The sequence below is a fragment of the Glycine soja genome, chromosome 8 (genome assembly GCF_004193775.1).
Source record: "Glycine soja cultivar W05 chromosome 8, ASM419377v2, whole genome shotgun sequence".
Taxonomy (NCBI): domain Eukaryota; kingdom Viridiplantae; phylum Streptophyta; class Magnoliopsida; order Fabales; family Fabaceae; genus Glycine; species Glycine soja.
The window spans coordinates 9,061,796-9,085,093 of NC_041009.1; the positions used below are offsets into that span (position 1 = coordinate 9,061,796).

Consider the following 23,298-nt stretch of genomic DNA (forward strand, 5'->3'; position numbering starts at 1 on the left):
CACTAATCCATTCCATCAAATGATTCAAATGCACTCAATCTCTTTTTTCAATTTTCATACCATTATCCCAGTTACTTTCCTTACCTAACCCTGCTACTCCTTTTCATACATATAAATAGTCACAATTTTCCAGAGGCAAAACCCAGAGCTTTAAGGCGCTGTGCTTAGATTCAAACATGCCCAGTTTCATTTTTTTATTCTAAAATCTAACGTTTGAGGTAAATCCTCCTCTCTGTGTCCGATTCGGGTGAAACATCCTATTGGTGGTAATCCAAGTTTCATTTTTTTTTACCTTTTTTGTTTTGCGTGTGTTTATGTTTTTGTAACAATATCTGAAGGTTATGTCTCAAAACATGAAAAGGGGTTGTTGAGAGATATGTATTTTCCGCCTTTTATTTGGTCACATTGTTCATCCTCTGTAAATAACAGAAGGTTTTATTTATTTATTTTTTTGCTTTTTTTTTTTTGTGTTTATCACTGTGGGAGGTATGTGTTATGTATTGTCAGGAGTTTCTTTTCCAAATTTCTTTTCAGGTTTTGAAATATTGATTGGAAGAATTTATATAGGGATTATGGACCAAGCAATAAGCAAAGGCAGTGGTGAGATTTTGAATCATGTTGATGAAAGGGTGGATGAGGATTTGAACCAATTGGTTGAAGGAAAAGCAATTGATGCAGGAGCTGGACATAGCTTGGGTGAAGGAGTTAGTGTAAGTGGAGAAGATGGGACTTCAGAAGAGATGTGCAATGATCTTAGATTGAAGAAAGAGCTAAAGGAGGGACCTCAAGAAGTTAATGATCAGAACATGGGTGACCCACAAGAAATTAATGATACATTGCATGGGGTTGATCAAGGAACTAGTTATAGTTCAAGAGATTTGGTTAGTGGGGAAGTACCTGAGACTTGTGTTGTAATAGATCCTTTTACTCAGATTGAGTGTGTCAATGGAGATAATAGGAAATTGGAAGCAAAACCTAAGGAATCAGGGTTGAACAAGGTGTCCATGAAAGTGACAAAAGGGGTGTCTGAGACTGATAAAAATTCATGTGTGATTGATATAAACCGTGGCAGCTGTGATGGCTTTAGCGAGAATTTGGAAGGTGAAATGATTTGTAGGATTTGCCATCTGGCCTCTGGGCAACGATTGGAAGCAGCAGATGTTGGCACTGCAAGTAGTGCTACTACTAATACAGATTTGATTCAGCTCGGTTGTGCATGTAAAGATGAGCTAGGGATTGTGCATAGTCATTGTGCTGAGGCATGGTTCAAGCTTAAAGGAAACAGGTAACTGTTGCTTTTGCTAATACATTTTTATTTCTAGTATGTAGATCAACATTTTGTTTTTGTTTTTCTTGAAGTTTTTTGTTAATGCCTGCAACGTTGAACATGCCCTGAGGATTTCTATGTTTCTGATTGATTATGCAACTGGGATGTGCATTATTTTAATAATTTGTAACATTCATTATTTTAATAATTTGTGACATTCATTTCAGTATGAGTAATCCTATTTGGCACAATTTCAGAATTTATGAAAAAGAAATTGTCTTGGGATGTGCATTATTTTAATACTTTGTAACATTCATTTCTTTTCTGATAATAGTTGGTAGTTATTTTTTTTTTCCTTTCTTTTTTTGCTTAATAGGTAGATTTTTTCTTTTATCTTGTCTCGTGAAATCTTTGAAGTTCTGCCGCATACTTATGCTGTTATGCATACAGCATTAGTGTTACTATTATCATTATTAAATTTCGTTATCATCAATAGGAAATTCTAAATTGCAATTCCGTTACTATTCTTATCTTATCAAATATTAAACTCATAACTCCATAATATTCGTAAATTTGAGGATGAACTTTTGAAATTGTCTTCATTGTTTATCATTAGTCAGTTGGTTAATGTATGCAGCTCATAGCTGTTTCAATTTTTACTGGTACATCTCTAACTGGAGAACCAATATCAATGTTATGCACCTTGATACATGGAGTTTCTATTGGTAATAGACTTCAATGAGGGGTGAGTTGGGCAAATGCATCCAGATACCCAGTTGGTTTTCCTTCTAAGGTATTAGCAAATGACCTGGCTTCTTGTGGTTGTGAGCTGAGGTTAATTGACATAAAAAATTCCAAATGATGACATCAAGTATTAGTTTGGTGTATAGAATATGAATATATGAATGCATATATTTTTAATGTTGATGTTTGGTCAAAATATACTCGTCTCCATGAAGTTTCTTTGAAACTTCGGTTTCTCTTTTCAGCTGATATATGGGGAATGAAATAGGAAAAGCAAGTTTGTACTTTCATCACCTCAGAAAGAATTATATATCACAATGGGTCTCCCCTACACCTTGCCCTTTTTCTCCATGGCTTCACCCCTTCCTAAAGAAAGGAAAAGCAAAATTTTGATACATAGAAGATTGCATGCCAGCAAGATTGTCTTTCTACTACAATAATTCCATGATATTTCTGAATGTGGCCATATTTCACATTTAAAATATTTGTTACTGTTTCTTAGAGAAGAAAGTCTGGAGGTATGGTACTAATGCAACTTTCACTTATGTCACTAAATCTCATGACCATTCCCCTGATGAACCCTTCCCTTGTTCACTTTTAATTAGTTCCAGCCAGCAGCAATGTGTAATCTATGTCTTTTTATGTGTCCAAGTGCTCCATACCTAATCAGCAATAAAACGTGAGAGAGAATTCTTTTGGTGCAGTTGGAGTGTAATGTTGAACCCAAGGGATCATAATGTGAGAACTGAGTGGTGGAACCCAGATTTTTTTGGTTTGGGGGGTGGGAGGGAGAGGTTCTACCATTGTATATTAATGAATCTAATGAAATAATATGAGAAGCTCTCTCTCAACTTGCCTTGAATCCAGAGCTTTGTCAGAGTCTCAGTTGCTGTTTTCAACATTATTTACATCAAAATTCAAATTACGATATGATGGTTCAGAATTCAGATGTATGCTAAATTCAAATTTTTGAGGTTCACTATTATACTGTTCCTGGTGAAGAATGGTCTGGGAATACCATTGTTTTTGGTCATTTTAATTCTAATTTGTGTTTGAAATTACTCTCATGTATGTACTTTTTTCATCCTAGGACCCTTCAGAATTTGAAAGCTGTTGGGTGGGGGAAGCTCTATCAGTACTTTTTTTCCATTCACATCCTATGTACTTGTGGGTAATTCTTTTTGTAATTTGAAAACCTTTCTTGCTTATTAAGCTGAGAGACAAGAGTTTACTTGTGTTTGTTTTTAAAACATTTACATAGTTATAAGAATGTTATCAGCAAAGCATGGCCAATCTTGTTTCATATGCAAACTAGTTTTTTAGTTCAATAATCCTGAGGTTCCTTTTGTTCTATGTTAGTTCTGTTACAATCTTTAATTACCTTTCATGATCACAGGTTGTGTGAAATATGTGGTGAGACTGCAAAAAATGTTTCGGATGTTACGGATAATGGATTTATTGAAGAGTGGAATGATACTAGATTCATGGACAGTGATAATACCTCATCCAGAAGGTTTGGTGGATGCTTGTGCGGACAACCATTTTGTAACTTCTTAATGGCATGCCTGGTAATAGCTTTTGTTCTGCCATGGTTCTTCCGTGTAAATATGTTCTAGTGGAGGAGTCAAACACTATTCTTTCCTTCAAATCTTCATCCCTGCCTAAATGATGAGTGCATCATTGGTTCCTTGCATATTCTTTTTCTGAAGGGGTGGTAATGCTTAACCATGACCAACTTCACATTTCTCAGGGTATGTAGTTCCCTGAAGCCTTGAAATTTGGTTGTAAAGAAACTTACCAACTTGGCAAGTTATGGCCAAATTGTTTCCCAATTGCATTCTTTTGATTGGAGTGCGTGTGGCGTACTGAGATATATATATAACTGCGGGATTCAATTTATGAAGGAGTAAAGCAAAGAAGATATTGTACTTGTGGCATAAATGCTAAGTTAGAAACAGTACATTATTCGCTGTAAAACAATCAAACATAAAGAGCCTCTCCTTGATTTTCCTTCTCTCTTTTTCGTTTTTTCACCTTTTTCTTTCTTTCTTTAATAATCTCTGTACACTTGTCTGCTAATATAAAGTTCAAAGAATCCAATGTCATTTGTTGTCATCAATGTGTTTCTATTGCCTTCTTTTTGTTTGCAAATGTTGTAGCTTCTAACCTAAGTAAAACTGGTCTTGTCAAAAGCAATACGCTCCGAATGCTTGACTTAATTTTTAAGCTACATATGTTCATGCATATTTATGTCCAAGATGTATTCGTGATCAAAATTTGAATGAGTGATAGTTCCAGAAATTTTAGCCTGTGGATTAAATACACATGTAAACTGGTTGGGGGGTGCGAGATACACATATATACACATAATACATGCGTATAATATTAAGAAAATAAAATAAAATCCTTGTGGGGCAAACTATATTCGGAAGGTTATATGTAGGTTTGTCACTGATTTGATCATGTTCCACATTCACTTTGTAAAATATTTTTTAATAGAATTTTAATCATGTTTAATGATTATGATTGTTTTATAAAACACGAGTACGGGCATTTAGCTTCAGGTATTGAAGTTAATACTGCCCAAGTGAATATAGGTTTGGGTACGTGGGTTTTTTTTTTAATGCGGATACAGAAGACAAATACAATAATATTCTATCCAAAATTTACCCATTACCATCCCTATATATATCAACTATATAATTTTTCACTCTTATTTATCTTGATAACAAAATGGAATTGTGTGAATTTAAACAAAACAGAAACATATTATAACTAAACAGCCATGTGTGTAGAAAAACAACATTTGCATAGTAAAAAAGAAATATCAACTCTACTACGAGCTATTGAATAATACTTTTGAGTTCCACATCCACTGTAATTCTTTTAAAAACTCACAAGAACTCACTTTATGTGCGTAGTGGGTTATTAATAATTGTAATATAAATTTATAAAGCGTAGATTATCAGCAATCCGTTGTAGTCTAGTTGGTTAGGATACTCGGCTCTCACCCGAGAGACCCGGGTTCAAGTCCCGGCAACGGAATCTTTTTCTTTTTATTTCGTTATGAAAACAATCATGCCATAACATAATGACACGTGAGAAGATTGGAACGAAAACGAGGCCTAATTTTTTTCGTGTAGGTATATATAGTGGCATCAATGTTGTTTGAAGACGAAGAGTCGAAGACAGAGAGTGCAATGCTAATCATGTCGAAAAGCATAGCAACGTTGACCACTTATCCAACATATCATAGTCACAGAAACAAATCAAACTATGCAAAATCTCCGAATTGTTTCATCCTCTTCAGACAATCTTGGTCAACATTTCTGTTACCTTCGAATATGGACCTTTCTTGCGGTAGCAGTGTTGGTGTCTCTGCGACTTTGTCCGAGACAACCCACAACAACGTAACCGTGGACAAAAATGCAAAGATTTGCAAGTTCTGCGAAATGGGTGATCTCAGAAACGCCATGAAATTGCTCTCAAGGTCACAAAGGTCTGAACTTGAGTTGAATACTTACTGTTCTGTGTTGCAGCTCTGTGCTGAGCTTAAGTCTTTGGAAGATGGAAAGAGGGTTCATTCCATTATCAGTTCCAATGGCATGGCAATTGATGAGGTTTTTGGGGCTAAACTAGTCTTCATGTATGTGAATTGTGGTGATTTGGTTAAAGGGAGACGAATATTTGATGGTATCCTCAATGATAAGATTTTCCTCTGGAATCTTTTGATGTCTGAATATGCAAAGATCGGTAATTACAGGGAAAGTGTGGGTCTTTTTGAGAAAATGCAGGAGTTGGGAATTAGAGGGGATTCTTATACATTTACTTGTGTCTTGAAGTGTTTTGCTGCATCGGCAAAGGTGAGGGAGTGCAAAAGGGTTCATGGGTATGTTCTAAAACTGGGTTTTGGTTCTTATAATGCTGTTGTTAACTCTCTAATTGCAGCTTATTTTAAATGTGGTGAAGTTGAGAGTGCACGTATTTTGTTTGATGAATTGAGTGACAGAGATGTTGTTTCCTGGAATTCTATGATTAGTGGGTGTACTATGAATGGCTTTTCCAGAAATGGACTTGAGTTTTTCATCCAGATGCTGAATTTGGGGGTTGATGTGGATTCAGCCACCTTGGTTAACGTTCTTGTGGCTTGTGCAAATGTTGGCAACCTTACACTGGGTAGAGCTCTTCATGCTTATGGAGTGAAAGCTGGTTTTAGCGGGGGTGTCATGTTTAACAACACCTTACTAGACATGTATTCTAAATGTGGTAATTTGAATGGTGCAAATGAAGTTTTTGTGAAGATGGGTGAAACAACTATAGTTTCTTGGACTTCAATCATAGCTGCTCATGTTCGAGAAGGTCTACATTACGAGGCTATTGGATTATTTGATGAAATGCAAAGCAAAGGTCTTAGGCCTGATATTTATGCTGTCACAAGCGTTGTTCATGCTTGTGCTTGTAGCAACTCCTTGGATAAAGGAAGGGAGGTACACAATCACATTAAAAAGAACAACATGGGGTCAAACTTGCCGGTTTCTAATGCTCTCATGAATATGTATGCAAAATGTGGAAGTATGGAAGAAGCTAATTTAATTTTCTCTCAACTTCCAGTCAAGAACATTGTCTCTTGGAATACGATGATTGGAGGTTATTCACAAAACTCACTTCCCAATGAAGCTCTACAACTGTTTCTGGACATGCAAAAACAATTGAAGCCTGATGACGTTACAATGGCTTGTGTCCTTCCAGCTTGTGCAGGCTTAGCAGCTCTAGAGAAAGGCAGAGAGATACATGGGCACATATTGAGAAAAGGGTACTTTTCAGATTTACATGTAGCCTGTGCACTTGTTGATATGTACGTGAAATGTGGGTTACTAGTTCTTGCACAACAACTGTTTGATATGATTCCTAAAAAGGATATGATCTTGTGGACTGTTATGATAGCTGGATATGGCATGCATGGGTTTGGAAAGGAGGCAATTTCCACATTTGAAAAGATGAGGGTTGCTGGTATTGAGCCTGAAGAGTCTTCCTTCACTTCCATCCTTTATGCTTGCACTCATTCTGGATTACTGAAAGAGGGATGGAAACTCTTTGATTCCATGAAAAGTGAATGCAACATTGAGCCCAAGTTAGAACACTATGCATGTATGGTGGATCTCCTTATCCGCTCTGGAAATCTATCCAGGGCATACAAGTTCATTGAAACTATGCCAATTAAACCAGATGCTGCAATTTGGGGTGCCTTGCTTTCTGGGTGCAGGATACATCATGATGTGGAGCTAGCAGAAAAAGTGGCAGAGCATATTTTTGAGCTTGAGCCAGAGAACACAAGGTATTATGTTCTTCTAGCGAATGTCTATGCAGAGGCTGAAAAGTGGGAAGAAGTGAAAAAGATACAAAGAAGGATAAGTAAGGGTGGATTGAAAAACGATCAAGGCTGTAGTTGGATAGAGGTCCAAGGAAAGTTTAATATCTTTTTTGCTGGTGATACTTCACACCCTCAGGCCAAAATGATAGACTCATTGCTTAGAAAATTGACAATGAAAATGAATAGGGGAGGTTACTCTAATAAGATTAAGTATGCATTGATTAATGCAGATGATAGGCTGAAGGAAGTGCTTCTATGTGCACACAGTGAGAAGTTAGCCATGGCTTTTGGTATATTAAATTTGCCTCCAGGGAGGACTGTTAGGGTAACCAAGAATCTAAGAGTATGTGGGGACTGTCATGAGATGGGAAAGTTCATGTCCAAGACCACCGGGAGGGAAATTGTGTTGCGAGATTCAAACCGGTTTCACCATTTCAAGGATGGTTTATGTTCTTGCAGAGGTTTCTGGTAAATCGTCGAAAAAATTCAATAGAGGAGAAGTTCTCGGATGTCAATGTATCATTCTCCTCTTCATGAGAATCAATAACTGCGTATTTTTCAATCATAGTTCTCTTATTGATGTAGGGCACATTATAGATTAGGATACAAGGTCATTGCAAAAAGAGTGTATGTAGAAGTGATAGCCATAGTGTGTACAATCAGTAATTGAGGCTACGGTTTTTGTAGTTATATCAAAGGCAATTTTATGTCCTAACTTCGTCTGTTAAGTGATGTTATTCATGGTGATTTATCTAAGCATATATATTTGGATTGGAAAAGCATCGTAGCAAAGATCTGTAATTGGGTTCAGATGTAACATTTTTTTTTTTTCTGAAATAGATTAGTGGCAGGATGTTATTTATGATTTGTGAGTGATCCGAGTTTGCATTTAGATTCCAACTTTCTTTTCTGATTTCTGATAATGTTGACCAATCTTGACTCTCGAGAAGGGAATAAAAATGAGAATGACCATAAAAATGCTAAGAAAATGAGAAATTCAGCGCAGTGTGCTGTTTGTGTACCCATTTTTTGACTTATGAGTATAGTTGCAAGTGGATGCCACGCCACATACTAAAAAGGTGACGTGTTTTTGAGGTATTTTAGATTCAAATTGCTGTTAGGTATCTGATTCAGCTGAAACATTACTTATTCACGTAATCACATTAAGTTTATTTGTCTCTCCTTAAAGGAATGTGAATCAAATAACTTAACTTCTCAAAAGTCACATTGTAGCCCTTCAAAGTCAATTTTCATAGGTTGAAATAATAATGGATTATATCATGCACAAATCTTTATAGTCTACTTATTTTAAAAGAAAAAGTGAAGATTTATAGTCACAAATAGAAATTCTGTAGTTGAAACCGTGATATAATATTACATACATGTACTAAGTTATACGACCTATAAAATTTGCTTTCTTGACTTTTGCATCAAGAGTTACAACTTTACATGATACCATGTCATCAAGGGATACCAGTATTCAAATATTGATTTCACCCAAGCTTAGCCATACAACAATGGTAGGTAGATTGTTCCTTCCTTTGAGCCTGAGGTTCTCTACATAGACATTTATCTTCCCCTTGACCTTTGGACTTCTAAAAAATTTCCAATTTAGTCTTCACTGCTATATTTTCCTTGTAGTACTTCGTATGGTGCTAATAAATTTGAACATTACAAACTAAACCAAGCTGTAATATATTTAGCTACTTAATCAGGGTATGATGGACAGCTCATATCAAACCATCCACAGTAAAATCAGCATGGACATCATAATTGTATCATAGCCAGAGATCCACGACCATGCATTATTATTCTCTACTTACCAAATCATGTGATCAACCATGACCACCAGCTCGGCGTTGTTCCTCTCCTAGAGTCATGGTAAAGTTAAACAAAACTCCATACTCAAGTTGTGCTAATTAATAATGGAATCACTATATTACCCATATATATAGAGAGAGATCAGAACCAGAAAACATTTTGAGTACATTTTTCTCCCATACTTTTATTTCATTGATTTTTATAATTAATTTTATTATTAAAATAATGTTCTTATTTTACAAATTTGTTAAAAAAACACATTTTAGAAAAATCTTCCACAAATACTACTTCGTTACTTAACCCACAGCAATTGTCATTCCTGTATGCAATTTGTGCACTATAAAGTTAATCAACGCGAATTACAAATTGGCCACATTCGCGATTACACGATACATGCATACTGATTGAGGGCTGAGGCTGTAAAACAAAAACCTTTCCATACAAAAGTTTGTGAAAAATATGATGGCAATACATTTTATCACACATTTTTTAAACACGTTATTATTTTTTGAATTTTGTTAAAAATTATAAGCTTTTTAATCTCTATTTCCAATATTAAATGAGTCTTACTTATCGGTTGTGTTCGGTTTGCACGATGGAAATTATTAGCCAAAGACAAAAATGATGCTCACAAGTTTGCTTGGATCGATTAGAAAGAAAATTAATATATAATTTGTGGCTTTAAAAAAAAAACCATATAATTTGCGGGATCCAGAGGTTAAAAAATTCCGTCTTTTGATTGGCGGGCGACCGCAACACTCAACGGGAGATTAATTTTTTTGGCAAAAAGACAATTTTAACCTCGAAAAATAAATTTTGGCAAAAAAAATCATTTTTTTTTGTTTTCAAGCCTACTCACACATAAGGGTATAATGATACTTTTCTATCTATTTAATTCTCTCCTCTCTAACTCATGTATACCAAATAACTTTACAACATTATTTCTACTATAATTCTTTTACATATTTCTCTTAAATCAAAGAACAAAACATATCACTTAATTTCTACTTTATTTTTCCTTTTTCAAATTATTTCTCTTTATTTTCATCTACTCTATTTTTCTCTTCTAAACCAAATCCATCAATAATAATTTCCAACAAAATAATATATTACAAAAGTATATTAATATATTCCTAACCCTCAAAAAGTCTATTTGATAAAAAAAAATAATGAAAGTGTGCTACTGAAGGTTTATTAGAAAATGTATTCCTAACCATCTCAAAGTCTATTTGATAAAAATAAAAAGTAATGCAAGTATACCATTCAAGGTTTATTTGAGACAGAGCAACGAAAGTGTGCTCCTTAAAGTTTACTTGAGAAAAAAGAGTAATGAAAGTGTGAGAAATAAGTGCTTATTATAGCACAGGTTAATCACATCTTAATTTCTGGATACCACATGCACCATCCATCCCCACCACCTCTTGTACTCATAAACAGTACAGTTAATTACAAAAGTGGCAAACACCATCATCATACCTCGTATATAAATCATTGCACTGCACAAGAAATTGACCAAAAATAGCAAATGAAACCAAAAATTGCACATTAATTTAATCAATTATATCAATTTTCCCCTCCTGTTTCTATCGGGTGCCACCTTTCATTTTGGCAATCTCTCGTTTCTTTTTGAACACTCCTCTGCAACTTCTATATGATCCTTCGTGAAATAAATAAATTAAACAAAGAACCATTTCAAATAAATTACCAAAATTCCTATACTCAAAATTAAGAAAAAAAACAAAAAATCAAAATTTCCTCAGCGACAAGACTTAGGAAGACAACAGAAGAAAGCGCAATGGCCACACCAAGAACCACCTTGTTGGGCCCATGATGATGACTGACAATGCCTCCATCAGATCATAGAGAGAAGATAAGAGGGACCTCTTCTGTTCTCTGCATATCACTATTGTATTTAAATGCTGCCATCTGCACGTCAAGTCAAGTCGGTTCAAATTTTTATTATTTAATAATTACTTAGTCTATGTTTCAATTATAATTTATAAATTTAAATTTGCAAATTCCGTCTTTAAAAGTATTCTAGAATTTTCAAACAAAAATTTACTCTTAAATGTATTTTTAATAAATAATTAAACTTGATTCAAAACTTATTTTACTCTCAAACATAATTTTAAAATCCTCTTATCATCAGAAATTCAAACACTCCCTTATATTATCCATTAAAAAAATTACTTTTCCTACATTTTTAAATTAAAATGTGTACTTTAATCCTTTTCATAAAATTTAATTTAAAATATTTTATGATAAATTATTATTTTACAAAAAAATATTCTTTATTAAAGTTAATTTTAAAATAGCTTGACGGTTAAAGAAAACATAACCTATATTAATATTTGTTAGTTTTATTTACATGGATAGTTTTAAAATATATTAATTTAAGATAAACTAGATGAATGTATAAGTTGATTGTTAAATTAATTGAGTAATTTATATGACTTAGTTCTTCACTATATAATATAATTGTCCAAACTACCGATTGCATTTTAAAGTAGATTAATAACAATTTATTTCCAAAACAAATTTTGATGCATAAGCATATTTTTGTAGTGGGTAATGGCTAAAATGAATTTGTTGTTAAAAATATTTGTTTTTGTATAAAAAAAATGTAATGTGACCATAACATTAGCATCAATTATTCATCCTAATATATCTTATCACATGTCTATATAAATATTATCTTATCACTTAAGTGTCCAAGTTAATGATAAAAACTAACTAAAAGCCAAATAGATAAATATATGTGAGATGAAAATCAATAAAATATTTTTTGAAAAACTAGTTAAAGTGAAAATTCTATAGACACAAAGAAGTTAATTAACCCTACGAATCTAACATGGAGCTGAAGTCTTTATTTCTTCCATTCCATTCTTTGGAAAAATGGAAGGAATAATCAATACTAATGTTTACTTAAAAAATGTGAAAAGTTATCCGTTTAAAATATTAATGGTCTTTCTTACATGGGAATGCTTTCTTGGGGTCAGAACTTTTCAACTGAACTAGAACAGTGCGAGTGGGATCCAACTCTTCCTTGAGGTTCCACAGTTTCCACTCTTACATTTTTATTTGATTTAGCTCGACCTTTGATGGCTCTCTCTTTTAATTAACCACTAGCTAGCTGGACCTTTTGTTATTTTCCTAAATTAATTGATAAATGATAACTAGTCTTCATTATCATGTCAACAATGGTTTGGTTTTCACTTTTCAGTCAGACACCAAAAGGAAGAACAAAAACGGGGTAAAGGAAGCACTGGGGCGATGTCATTATTATATTTCAATTCTTCTCTCTATCTCTCTCTTTTTCAATATTATTTTGGCATTTTAGTTCCCTTGTTCTTACGTTTCATATTATACTTATGTTCTTTATTTCTTCTATTAAAAGAAAAAGCATAATAATTACATATTATTTTAAGAAACCCTTTGAAACTGCGTCAATTCTGTATTACATCCTTCTATATGAAGTTTTTCTGTATCTTTTATCTTCGAGCGTCTAATGATGCATCAGCCATGAATAATATGGTGAAAAACTTTGCCATAAATACATGACTAATAGAGATTGAGTCTTGTGGTAACTGGTAAAGGATGCATGTCATAATAAGGATTTCACTTTATAATGCTTTAGCATATTGCTACTCCACTAAGATGTGCACACAGCTCATATCACATGTGCATTATATTTCATCAGTCTGGTCGATTATATCAAAATCTATCAACTTCGTGATAACCAAATTTCTATTAGCTCAGTCTGATCAATTGAAAAAGTTTGCAACAAAGTTTTCAAACAACAAACAATATAAAATATTAATAATGGAGTAAGTCTATCTCAACTTTTAAAACTAAATTAAAGAAAGAGGATAATTTGTGTTTTATGAGGAGTATTATAATAGTAATTTTTGTTAATGTGAGAAATTTAACATATCAACATCATGTTTAAAATTAGATAACTAGCTATAGAGTGAAGTTTGTTCTGTAAAAAAAAAAAAAAAAAGCTAGAGTGAAGTTTATAAAACTTATGCTTAATCCTTCCGTGCTACATAGCACCTAACAGGCCCAAGGGGATTATATTTGCACCCCATACTTTTCTCTCTGCACACACATTAAATTTATCTACTAATCATATCACACTATATTAATTAAGAAATTTAGTTGCAAGACAAAATTAGCTATTGATTGTTTTCCTCTTTAATAAAAAGAAAAAAAATACGTCAAAGAAAATGTTGACAGAAAAAATATTTTTGTTATTATTACTACTATTATTATTATAATACAAAAAGATATACCTTTTAGCTAGTAGGGTGTTATTTTTCAATAAACGAGAGAAAATGAAACACGTAATAAAATATGACGTGTATGAACTTTGGACAATACTTACCTCCTGATTAATAAGTTGGGAAGTTCTTAGCCTGAAATTTACAGGAAAAAAAAACTTGGAAAGTCCAATAAGTCAATGAGTAGCAATATTAATTTTATTATATTTTGTGAAGATTTATTATTTATCAGTTAAAAGTTATCCGAAAATACTAAGTAAAACTTTTGAACAAATATTGAACAGTTGTTGACATTTTTTAAGTGTCAAAAATTGCTTCTTTCCTAGTTCTCACGAGTTACAATAAACATTACGAAGATCACACAAAATCCCCAAATCAACAACACATTATGAATAAAATCCTTAAATCAACAACCATTTCCTTCTCTACCACTTCCAATTTCACAATTCCTACGTTGAGTGTAAACTCAAATTGTAGCTCCTCCTTAATTAATTCTAATTTCTTTTTTTAATTGCTTTATTTTCTTCTTCGACCATGTTCTTTCATTTCCCTGAACTTGAGGAAGACTTTGCCATTTTTTTTTAATAACTCCTCTGAAGGTTAAAGCAAAAATGAGTTAAGAGTTTTTATTGTTTAGGTTAGGACAAATTGATAATATATATACATTACACAAATCCTTTATTTACAACAGTCGCTTTACCAAGTTAAGGAAACCAGTGAGGCAAATAAGAAGTCTGTTTAGTATATATATCCAATTAGCCATAATATAAACTATAAAAACTCTTAATTCATTTTTGCTTTAACCTTACAAGAGTTATTCAAAAAAACAATGATAGAGTCCTCCTCAAGTTCAGAGAAAGGAAAGAACGTGACTGAAGAGAAAAACAAAGCGAAAAAAGAAATTTAGAATTAAGGAGTTACAACTTGAGTTCGTACTCAACGTAGGAATCTTTAAATTGGGAGTGACGGAGAAGGAAACAGAAAAAGGTTGTTGATTTATGGATTTTGTTTATTATTTGTTGTTGATTTTGGGATTCTGTATGATTTTTGTGATTTTTAATTATGAGAACCAAGAGGGAGCATTTACAACGATTAAAAGTTGCTAGAAATTGTTTGATACTTGTTCAAAAGTTTTACTAAACATTTTTTTATATAAACAAATGCGGTGACATCTCGAGAAAGAAATAAAAACACAAGCTGAATGATTTTATTAATGGCCAACACCAGGGCTGAGGACAAATTTTAAAATACCTCGATGGATGGAAATGCACCCAGAAACAAACTGTTCCTTTTTGGAGATGGGTTCTTCTGGCTTCTAAACACAAGCAAAGTGAAGCATAAATAAGGAAAACAAAGTGTTAGGTCGTGCCATATTAGTGTCAACTACAACGAGCAAATGAAGCAATTCTGAAAGAGTGAGGGAATGACTATGAGCGCAAGTTGTTGTAATATAATGGAGATCGAAATAGGTTATTTACCAACCCAACATTAAATATTAATTAAATACATACATTAACATTGTTTAATATATTACATACATATGTATCTGTGTGTAATGCTTAAGTATATAATATTAATTATATGCTTATATTTGATGAATATAATAAATAATATTAACGTGTGTTAAATACATACATCAATACATATGTGTTTGCGATATTAATTATATATAATAGTTAATAAATAATGTAGTATTATTTAATATTTATGTAAACACTATATTAATAAAGTGTGTGTATTATTAATTATATATTGTATTAAAAAAAATAATAAATAATATTATTTAATGATTAAACACATACTGTGTGACTTTATAATAATTATATTTTATTTAACGATATATTTTAACGCACATACACAATTTTTTTTTAAAAATATTTATTAAATACACGACTCTTCATGCATGTAAACTTATATATATTTCTAAAATATAATAATACTAATTATAATATATATAATATTAAAATTCTATTCTTAAATAAAATATAATTATTCAAAATCACACACATGTATGCATTTATTATTTCATCATTAAATCATATAATTTATTGTATTTCTCAAATATTATATATAATTAATATTTATACAATTAATATTACACACATTCATATGTATTTAATGTATTAAGTAGTATTAGTGTATGTATTTAATTAATATTTAATATTGGATTCATGCCCAATGTAGAATTTCTTTGTATAAATATTTACCATATCTTCTTAAATCATATTTTTAAATATTAAAAGAAAACTAATTATATCATATTCTTATTAGAGGAAATCAAAATAAATCTAATAAATCATGAATAATTTTTCTTTTTATTTTACTGGTAGTAAATTTTCTATTAATTATGTATAAAGAATATGTGTTGTTTTTTTTTTTTATAAAAAAATACTCTCATTCAATCATAAATCATGATATATGATGATAAACTTGTTAACTTTACCAAACATAACTTTTGTCCTAACAATGATTACCTATTAAGTTTTTGTTTGTTTGTTAATATCTCTATTAAGAATTGATCTTAAGGAACATATATTTTGTTTTTAATTATTTAAAATATAAATATTAAGTTATTTGGTAAAGTATTATTTGTTTTTAGTCATGACGTATTAGAGAATATAATGGTAATGCTGTCATGGTGATGGAAACAGTAAAAATTGGACAACTAATTGAATTTCAAATTTTCAATGGACATAAAAGTCTCTCTTTTTCACGTTCAAAATGGCTACATAGTTCAACAAAGAACTAATAAATAATAATCCTTACATAACTTGCACAAGCTGTGGATCAAATCATCATCCTATGCATGCACCCTTTTACATATTTAAAAATACTCTTGGCAAGCATTCTTGTAGTGACTTAACAATCTATGGCAATGCAGGTCTCGGCGATGGTTTCACTGTCAACTGTGTTGACAAATGGATTTATCTTGACCCAAATAAGAGAGAAGACAGAGGCCAACAACACTGACCAGAGAATAACAATGGTCGGTGTGCGGTTTTGGCGACCCATGAGACCTTTGAGGAATGGATAGAGATGAAAAATCACCCAGAAAGCAAAGAAAACTTTCCCAAAGAGGGGTCCCCAAGACTCATACCCTCCATTAAGTGCATCAGAGAATCCAGCAACAACACCAACCATGTTAACAACGATAAGGGTTGTTGGAGGAATCAAGAGAGTGGTCCACTTTACAAGGTAAAGTTCCCCAAACTCACTGTCCTCTGCAGCCTTAGCAGTGACAGTGAAGTTGGTGTCAACACCAGCCAACATCTTAAGAAGTCCTTGGAACACGGCAAACAGATGGGCTGAAACACCTCCAATAACCCAGAACTGCTCATTACGCCACAGATCTTCGATACTAACACCACTCCAACGCAGCTCCAGCACACTGGTTATTATAATTGAGAGGAAAAGTCCAAGAAAGAGAACACTTGCAACGTTGGAAAGCTGTGGCAAATTGTATAGAACAACATGATGTAAGGCATTGGTGATTCTTAGTAAAACTGTTATATACTGGTCTATAGCTATTGTCATAAATAGTTGGTCAAACTATTTATTTGGTCCATGTAATTGTCTCCATTTCAAGTTCTACTCCTTATATGAATAAATTGTAAGTTTTAGTCGCTACACATGCACATATAAAGTTAAGTTTTGGTCACTATTACTCACCTCAGAGAGCATTTTTTGACAATGTAAAAATTGTTACAAAAATTTCTGGCGGTTTTAAACTGTCAAAAAAAAAATTATGTAGAGACCAAACCTTACTGTTTTCTTATAAAAGGACTAAAACATAAAATGGAGACAACTATAGGGATCAGTAAATAGTTTAACCTCAATAATTTTGTTTTGTTATGCTACAAATCATTTATATTTCGTAATTGTTATACATGCGGATTAAGCTGAATTGATAACTACTCTCTCTCTAACTATATATCCTGAAACAAAAAATAAAGATGAGGAAATTACCGTTGGTATGATAAATTTTCCTGTGAGGAGGCAAATTGCAGGCAGAGAACAGTAAGCAATGAGAGGAAGGGATGTGAAAGGGTAGACAATGGTGTTTATATAAGCCATTCTTTGTAGCCATTTGAGACGGCCTCCAGAAAATCCATACCAGAGGGGGCAGTGCCTACTTAGGAAAATTTCAATTGATCCAAGGGCCCATCGAAGGACTTGGTGCAATCTATCAGACAAGTTGATAGGTGCAGACCCTTTGAATGCAGGCCTCAAGGGCATGCAGTATATTGACTTCCATCCTCGACATTGCATCTTGAACCCCGATAAGATATCCTCAGTGACTGAACCATAAATCCAACCAATCTGGAAAGACAAGACGATGTTTTAATTAACCAACGAAGGAACTGAGTTAAAAGTGAAGAGTTTGCATCTAGAATGAGATTTTTGGTATAAGTACATTAACAAAAATATCATTGGAAGAGAGAATAGGAAACTAAGAACCTGAAAGACTTTGTACAAAAACATTATCATTTTAAAGCCAAACCTCTTTTCCCCATAAAGTCTTTTCTTCATATCCACAGCTAATTACATGAATGGCCTCCTTGATCAGCATCGAGGGATCTGCAGATTCAGGCACTCCTCCATTCTCCATTAGTGTTGATTCAATGAAAACAGTAGACAAGCCAAAAGTTTTTTCAAAGCTCATTTGTGAAATAAGCATTGACCTCTCATGCTCATCGTAATCTGCAAGAAGAAAAGAAACCAGAAGAATATTGCATGAAGATTCTGCTATATGCTTCTCTAGAACTGATTGAAAAAAGTAACTGAGCTTACTGTCAAGTTCCTTGAGATTAAAAATGGCAGCCTCAAGTTCTTCCCTCTTTGCGTTTCTTTGAAAGTCTGAGACATCGTTGGTGGACTTCTTTGAGGGGAAGCAACAGCATGAAGATCTTGGTACGCTGGGCATAGAAGGAGGGCTATAGCCATAAAGTGCTTGTCTATTGAAAACACATCCAGTTCCCACATATACTGGTCCTTGAATGCCATCAAGTCCTTTCATGTTAACCTGAAATGAACAATTAAAGTCCATCAAACAGGGATGAGGGTTGGAAATTACAGAGTTGTGTCCACGATTTTTAATTCAGGGTGGTTAACAGTTACTGCATTACATGCATGCAAATGCAGTGTGTATTTGGTGAAATCATTGCACATAAGGATACGCCATTTTTCTGTTGACTCTCGATAAAATCATTGAATCGATGTTAACTTACATCAAAGAAAACTGTGTTGCGATTGGCATATCGATCACTGCGATCAATACCGTCAAATCTCTGGGGGAACTGCACATAACACACATCTCTACCAACTTCTGGATCCATGAGAAAACACATTGCTTCCCGAACGGCCTTGCTGTTGTTAACATAATGATCACAATCAAGATTGAGAATGAAGGGAGCATTTGTGAGAACTGCAGACACTCTCACCTGCATAAATCCATACAAACATCAAGCATTATAAAATCTTAATGACCTTATACGAAATATTAGTGAACTATCTATACATACCAGTGCATTTTCAGCACCAGCTTTCTTGTGATGTTGGTAACCTGGTCTTTTCTCTCTGGAAACATAAACCAATCTGGGAAGTTCATTTCCTTCTATGTCACGGGCACCAGTGTGCCCAAGAAAAACCTGGAAATGGGAAACATATATTTTGCTTAAATACAAAAACTTGTACCAATTATTGATTGCTAGAACTAAACTAGTCAATCTTACAAAAACTTGCACCAATTATTGATTGCTAAAACTTTATACAGTGTTCTTTTCTTTATGCCTATCATTGTCAATACTGACAGTTGATTACACACAGAAATAATGGATATACCTGAATCATGCCAGGGTGATCACGTGAGTTATTTCCCGGCCAAGGTGTACCATCTTGCATGGTCCATCCTTCTTCTGGTGTTTTCTGAGCCTTAGCTACCATAGCATTAACTCGTACTTTATACTCTTCATAGTCTCTCTGACAGAATTGAAAGGTAATCAATCATGAAGAGGTTGCTCAAGATACTCAATTTGGGGAACAAGGTGGTGAATACTAGCAAATCAGATACATCTAACTATCAAAGCTGTTCTATCACTGAATTCATAAGTAGCAAGCTTTACACGCTTACCTTCATTGCTCTACGCTCCTTCACAAAAGAAGGTTGCACCTTGTCCTTCAGGTAATCAATCTTCTGAGAGAAGTAAAACTCTGGTGCTCTTGGTTCAATTGAAAACTTCTTGCAAAATGGCACCCACTTCCTTGCAAAGTCAGCAGTCTCCACAAGAGATTCAAATGTGAGCATTGCAGCACCATCATCTGACACATAACAGGATACTTTATCTACTGGATAGTCAACCGCAAGGATAGAAAGCACTGTATTAGCTGTGATCAATGGTGGCTCTTTCAAAGGATCCACTGTACTGACAAAGAAATCAACAGCAGCAAGTTCATTGGGTTCACCCTCTCTTTCAAACCTGGCATGTCATTATAGAAGTGCACATCAGCATCCAAAGTACAGGCTCAGCATCAACTCTTCTAAATATTACTTTATTGTATGGATTTAATTTTATTAAAAGTAAAACTTCCACTCTCTACGAATAATGTTACCATATCATTAAAAGTATATGACTCGTCAGGTAACAGTTGTCAACTCATTATAGCCAAAGTCATTCAATGATGTGACAACAGATGATCATATTCATCACATAGAACTTTTAACACGGGGAGTAATTAAAGTTAACTTGGAAAAATTATTTTCATTGGTTCATTTTTATAGGTTGCCTTTCACAATTCCTATTAGGGAAAGAAATAGAAACAAACATTTCCATTCTACGGTATGAAGTTTTAGTGCAAATCATCCTTAAAGCACAAGGCACAAAACATCCAAGTATTTCACAACTTTGTGCATTTACCTTGCAGACAAATTGTCAATAAAAGTTTGCCTATTGATAGGACTCCATTTAGGGAACTGATCTAGCACCCAGGAAAATGCAAACCAGATCTCACAGATGATAGAAGTCAACCAAAGAGGAAAAGCACTTTCAACTGGGTTTGTAACTCGATAATGGAAGAAAAGTCCCAATATTATCAATCGCATGATTATCACAGTTCTGTACGGTGCAATTTTGGATTTTGACATTGGAATAACTACTGAAAGTGGTGCAGCAGCAGCCTCTGCGGGCCTGCAAAACATATCACCATGTGAATTATAAATAAATATATTAATTATTATGACAGATTTGCAATCAATGAGAAATGTAACAAAAGTCATAAATACATGAAATGTATTCAAATTAAATCAATAGTTTTGCAGTTGCAATCAGATGGTTAATAACAATTTGATGAATGATCCTCAAGCAATTAATATTATGCTCAGGTAAAAAAATTGATTTTTTAATATTTCAGGGGCTTCTGTTTGTTATTGTTCTCTATACAGAGGAAAGTTTGATAAAAATATCTGGTAAAATTACAATTTCAGTACACTGAAGTGTAAAGACAAAGGTTAAAGTGATCTCATGTCATCAGCTTCTGACAGTTGAAATAGTAAAAAGAATGTCTTTCAATGATTCTTCGTCTCTCATTAGAAGGATGAAATATTGAAATGTTCATATTTAGATTTCAGCTTATAACTATCAGACAACATTACCTTGGAAAATCTATGTTTTCTCACAGGATTTGTAAATTAATAATTTTTTGTTTTTCTCTGATTCCATTCATCAAACCAAAACATCTCTACCCTATCCTCACCTAAACTTACCATTAGAGCTATGCACAAGTGGCATATCTATTCTACAGCTTCTCTTAATGTTAACCTAATTAAGGAATCAAATTTTTTGTTAAATTTTAAAAATTGCTATGTTAAATATTACAGTTCATTTTCCATCTCAGCAATTTTTTGTCATTTCTCATTGAACTTACCGTGTTTCTTCCATCTGCTGCTCTGGAGGAATTGAGGCCTCCTTTTCTTCCTTGGGTGCAGACTTTTTCTTCTTGTTCTTTTTATCCTTTCCCTTCCAGCTTTCCACTCTATTTTTCCAGATTGATTTTCCAGATTCTTCATTTACTTCTACAGGAAAAACCATTTTGTAATGATCAATGCTTACTTCTAAAGATTTTGTACTAGAAGATATTGTATGAAGTATCACTTACCACTATCGACTGCGGATACTGTACTGACATGTCTAGCATGGAGTCCAACATCCTACAAAATTCAAGGTGTCATCGTAGGTGCAAATGCAAATTAACAGTATTACAAAAATTTCTGTCTTTCCTCAAAATAAAAGCTATTTAGTATTTGTCCAACTAATAATTCCTAGTAAATCATCACCTGAGAGTTACTGATTTCGGAAGGTGTTGCGGATTGATTTTCATGAACCTTTATCTCATGGAAATCATCATCCTCATTTTCGTGAACCTTTATCTCATGGAAATCATCCTCCTCCTTTGTTCTCTCTATAAAATGTACAAAAGGAAAAAAAAAACTTAGGATGTTTCAAAATTTATTGAACGAGAAAATCAATCACTTTTTGAAATAATATTACGCACACGATGTTACATAGTTTCTCTTTAAAAGATTTATAGATAAAGATTTCGTAAAAAAAAGGAAGTTATTTAAAAGATTTATAGATAAATTAAACAATGTTACATACTTTTCTCTTCCTCTTACTCACAAATTAAAACTAATACTGTATTACTTTGTTGAATGATTCACAAAATGCAATAGTCTTAATTAGCCTCCCAAAATCACCAGTCTCAGAGAATCATTGCATGGCGATTGACATTAGGAGCATAACATGAGTCACAACTCACAATCCACATAGTAAACAGAAGCAACTTATTAATTCTTAGAATTTAGAAATACAATGTTGACATTAAAGGGTTAATTACCTTCATAGGGAGTGCCACACCTCATGCAGACCCTATGGTCCTCATTGATCTCATGCTCAAAACAATCCTTGCAAATTGGGAAATTGCATTCATGACAAGCCACAAACACTTCCCCATTATCATTAAGTCCCACTTGTTCCCCACAAGTGTTGCAGAGGGGAACACTAGACTGCACCATCTTTTAGTTTTGCACCACCTTCTATCAAAGGGCCAAAATGTCAGTATATATCTCACTGACCCTTTGCTTCTCATTCAGTGCTCATATGGGTTTTATATGAAAGACCATAAACCCATTGTGTAGCAATGCAATGGATGTGCATGGTGGAGGTGGTGGTGGTGGGTTCTTTTTATGAGGTTGGAAAGTTAGTGTCATAGTTTAAGTGGTACACAACGTAAGACTATTAGCCTCAGAGATGAGAAGCAAAGTCTATTTTTTCGGTGAAGTGTGCAATATATCCATTTAATGCGGGAAGTGTAAGGGAGGCTTCAGATGACAGTTGTGTGAGGATACATCAGCTGATAAAGTGTGAAAAATATGTCAATTTTGGAAGTACAAGGAAGTATGTGCACTGACTCGGTGTGTTTAAAAGGAAAAGATTAGGGGACACACACACACACACATATATATATATATATATATATATATATATATATATATATATATATATATATTACAATATTACAAGTGTCTTGAAAGAAATTATTTTCCTAATAAATTTTAGAATAAATTATAATGATTACCTTTTGATATTTTTTTACTGTGAAAATCACCTTTAATGTTTTAAATGTGAGAAATTTAGTTTGAAACTATCACACGAGAAATATATAATTTTTAATAAAAAAAATTTTTGCCTTAAAATGCTCTTATTCGCAATTGATTCATATTAAAATAATTATTGAGAACTACATAAAATGATTTACAT

The 23,298-nt window shown here is 33.2% G+C and overlaps 3 protein-coding genes and 1 non-coding gene across 10 annotated transcripts; 3 read left to right on the plus strand and 1 right to left on the minus strand.

The window, feature by feature from the left end:
- Window positions 1-12: 12 nt before the first annotated feature.
- On the plus strand, window positions 13-4,126 carry LOC114421723. 6 transcript variants are annotated; one of them, XM_028387788.1, is made up of 4 exons: window positions 13-266; window positions 568-1,285; window positions 3,102-3,178; window positions 3,408-4,126. In XM_028387788.1, exons 2-4 carry the CDS (start codon window positions 573-575, stop codon window positions 3,566-3,568), a joined length of 951 nt encoding a protein of 316 aa, XP_028243589.1. In that variant the 5' UTR covers window positions 13-266; window positions 568-572; the 3' UTR covers window positions 3,569-4,126. The 6 variants fall into 6 exon arrangements, with proteins under 6 accessions (XP_028243589.1, XP_028243587.1, XP_028243586.1 ...); XM_028387786.1 differs by having other exon boundaries at window positions 14-266; window positions 535-1,285; XM_028387785.1 differs by having other exon boundaries at window positions 14-218; window positions 535-1,285.
- Window positions 4,127-4,983: 857 nt separating this feature from the next.
- Window positions 4,984-5,056, plus strand: TRNAE-CUC. The gene has a single exon. It is a non-coding gene; the product is annotated as a tRNA-Glu (tRNA).
- A 101-nt stretch (window positions 5,057-5,157) lies between these two features.
- Window positions 5,158-8,244, plus strand: LOC114422961 (pentatricopeptide repeat-containing protein DOT4, chloroplastic-like). The gene has a single exon (XM_028389533.1). It carries the CDS (start codon window positions 5,173-5,175, stop codon window positions 7,852-7,854), a length of 2,682 nt encoding a protein of 893 aa, XP_028245334.1. The 5' UTR covers window positions 5,158-5,172; the 3' UTR covers window positions 7,855-8,244.
- A 7,899-nt stretch (window positions 8,245-16,143) lies between these two features.
- LOC114421725 (cellulose synthase A catalytic subunit 8 [UDP-forming]-like) lies at window positions 16,144-22,667 on the minus strand. 2 transcript variants are annotated; one of them, XM_028387791.1, is made up of 13 exons: window positions 22,376-22,665; window positions 21,816-21,940; window positions 21,638-21,689; window positions 21,407-21,554; window positions 20,401-20,670; window positions 19,617-19,962; window positions 19,328-19,465; window positions 19,009-19,134; window positions 18,715-18,927; window positions 18,278-18,509; window positions 17,988-18,187; window positions 17,453-17,806; window positions 16,346-16,933 (listed from the first exon to the last, which is right to left on the minus strand). In XM_028387791.1, exons 1-13 carry the CDS (start codon window positions 22,551-22,553, stop codon window positions 16,346-16,348), a joined length of 2,970 nt encoding a protein of 989 aa, XP_028243592.1. In that variant the 5' UTR covers window positions 22,554-22,665. The 2 variants fall into 2 exon arrangements, with proteins under 2 accessions (XP_028243591.1, XP_028243592.1); XM_028387790.1 differs by having other exon boundaries at window positions 16,144-16,933; window positions 17,988-18,509; window positions 22,376-22,667.
- Between the last annotated feature and the right edge of the window lie 631 nt (window positions 22,668-23,298).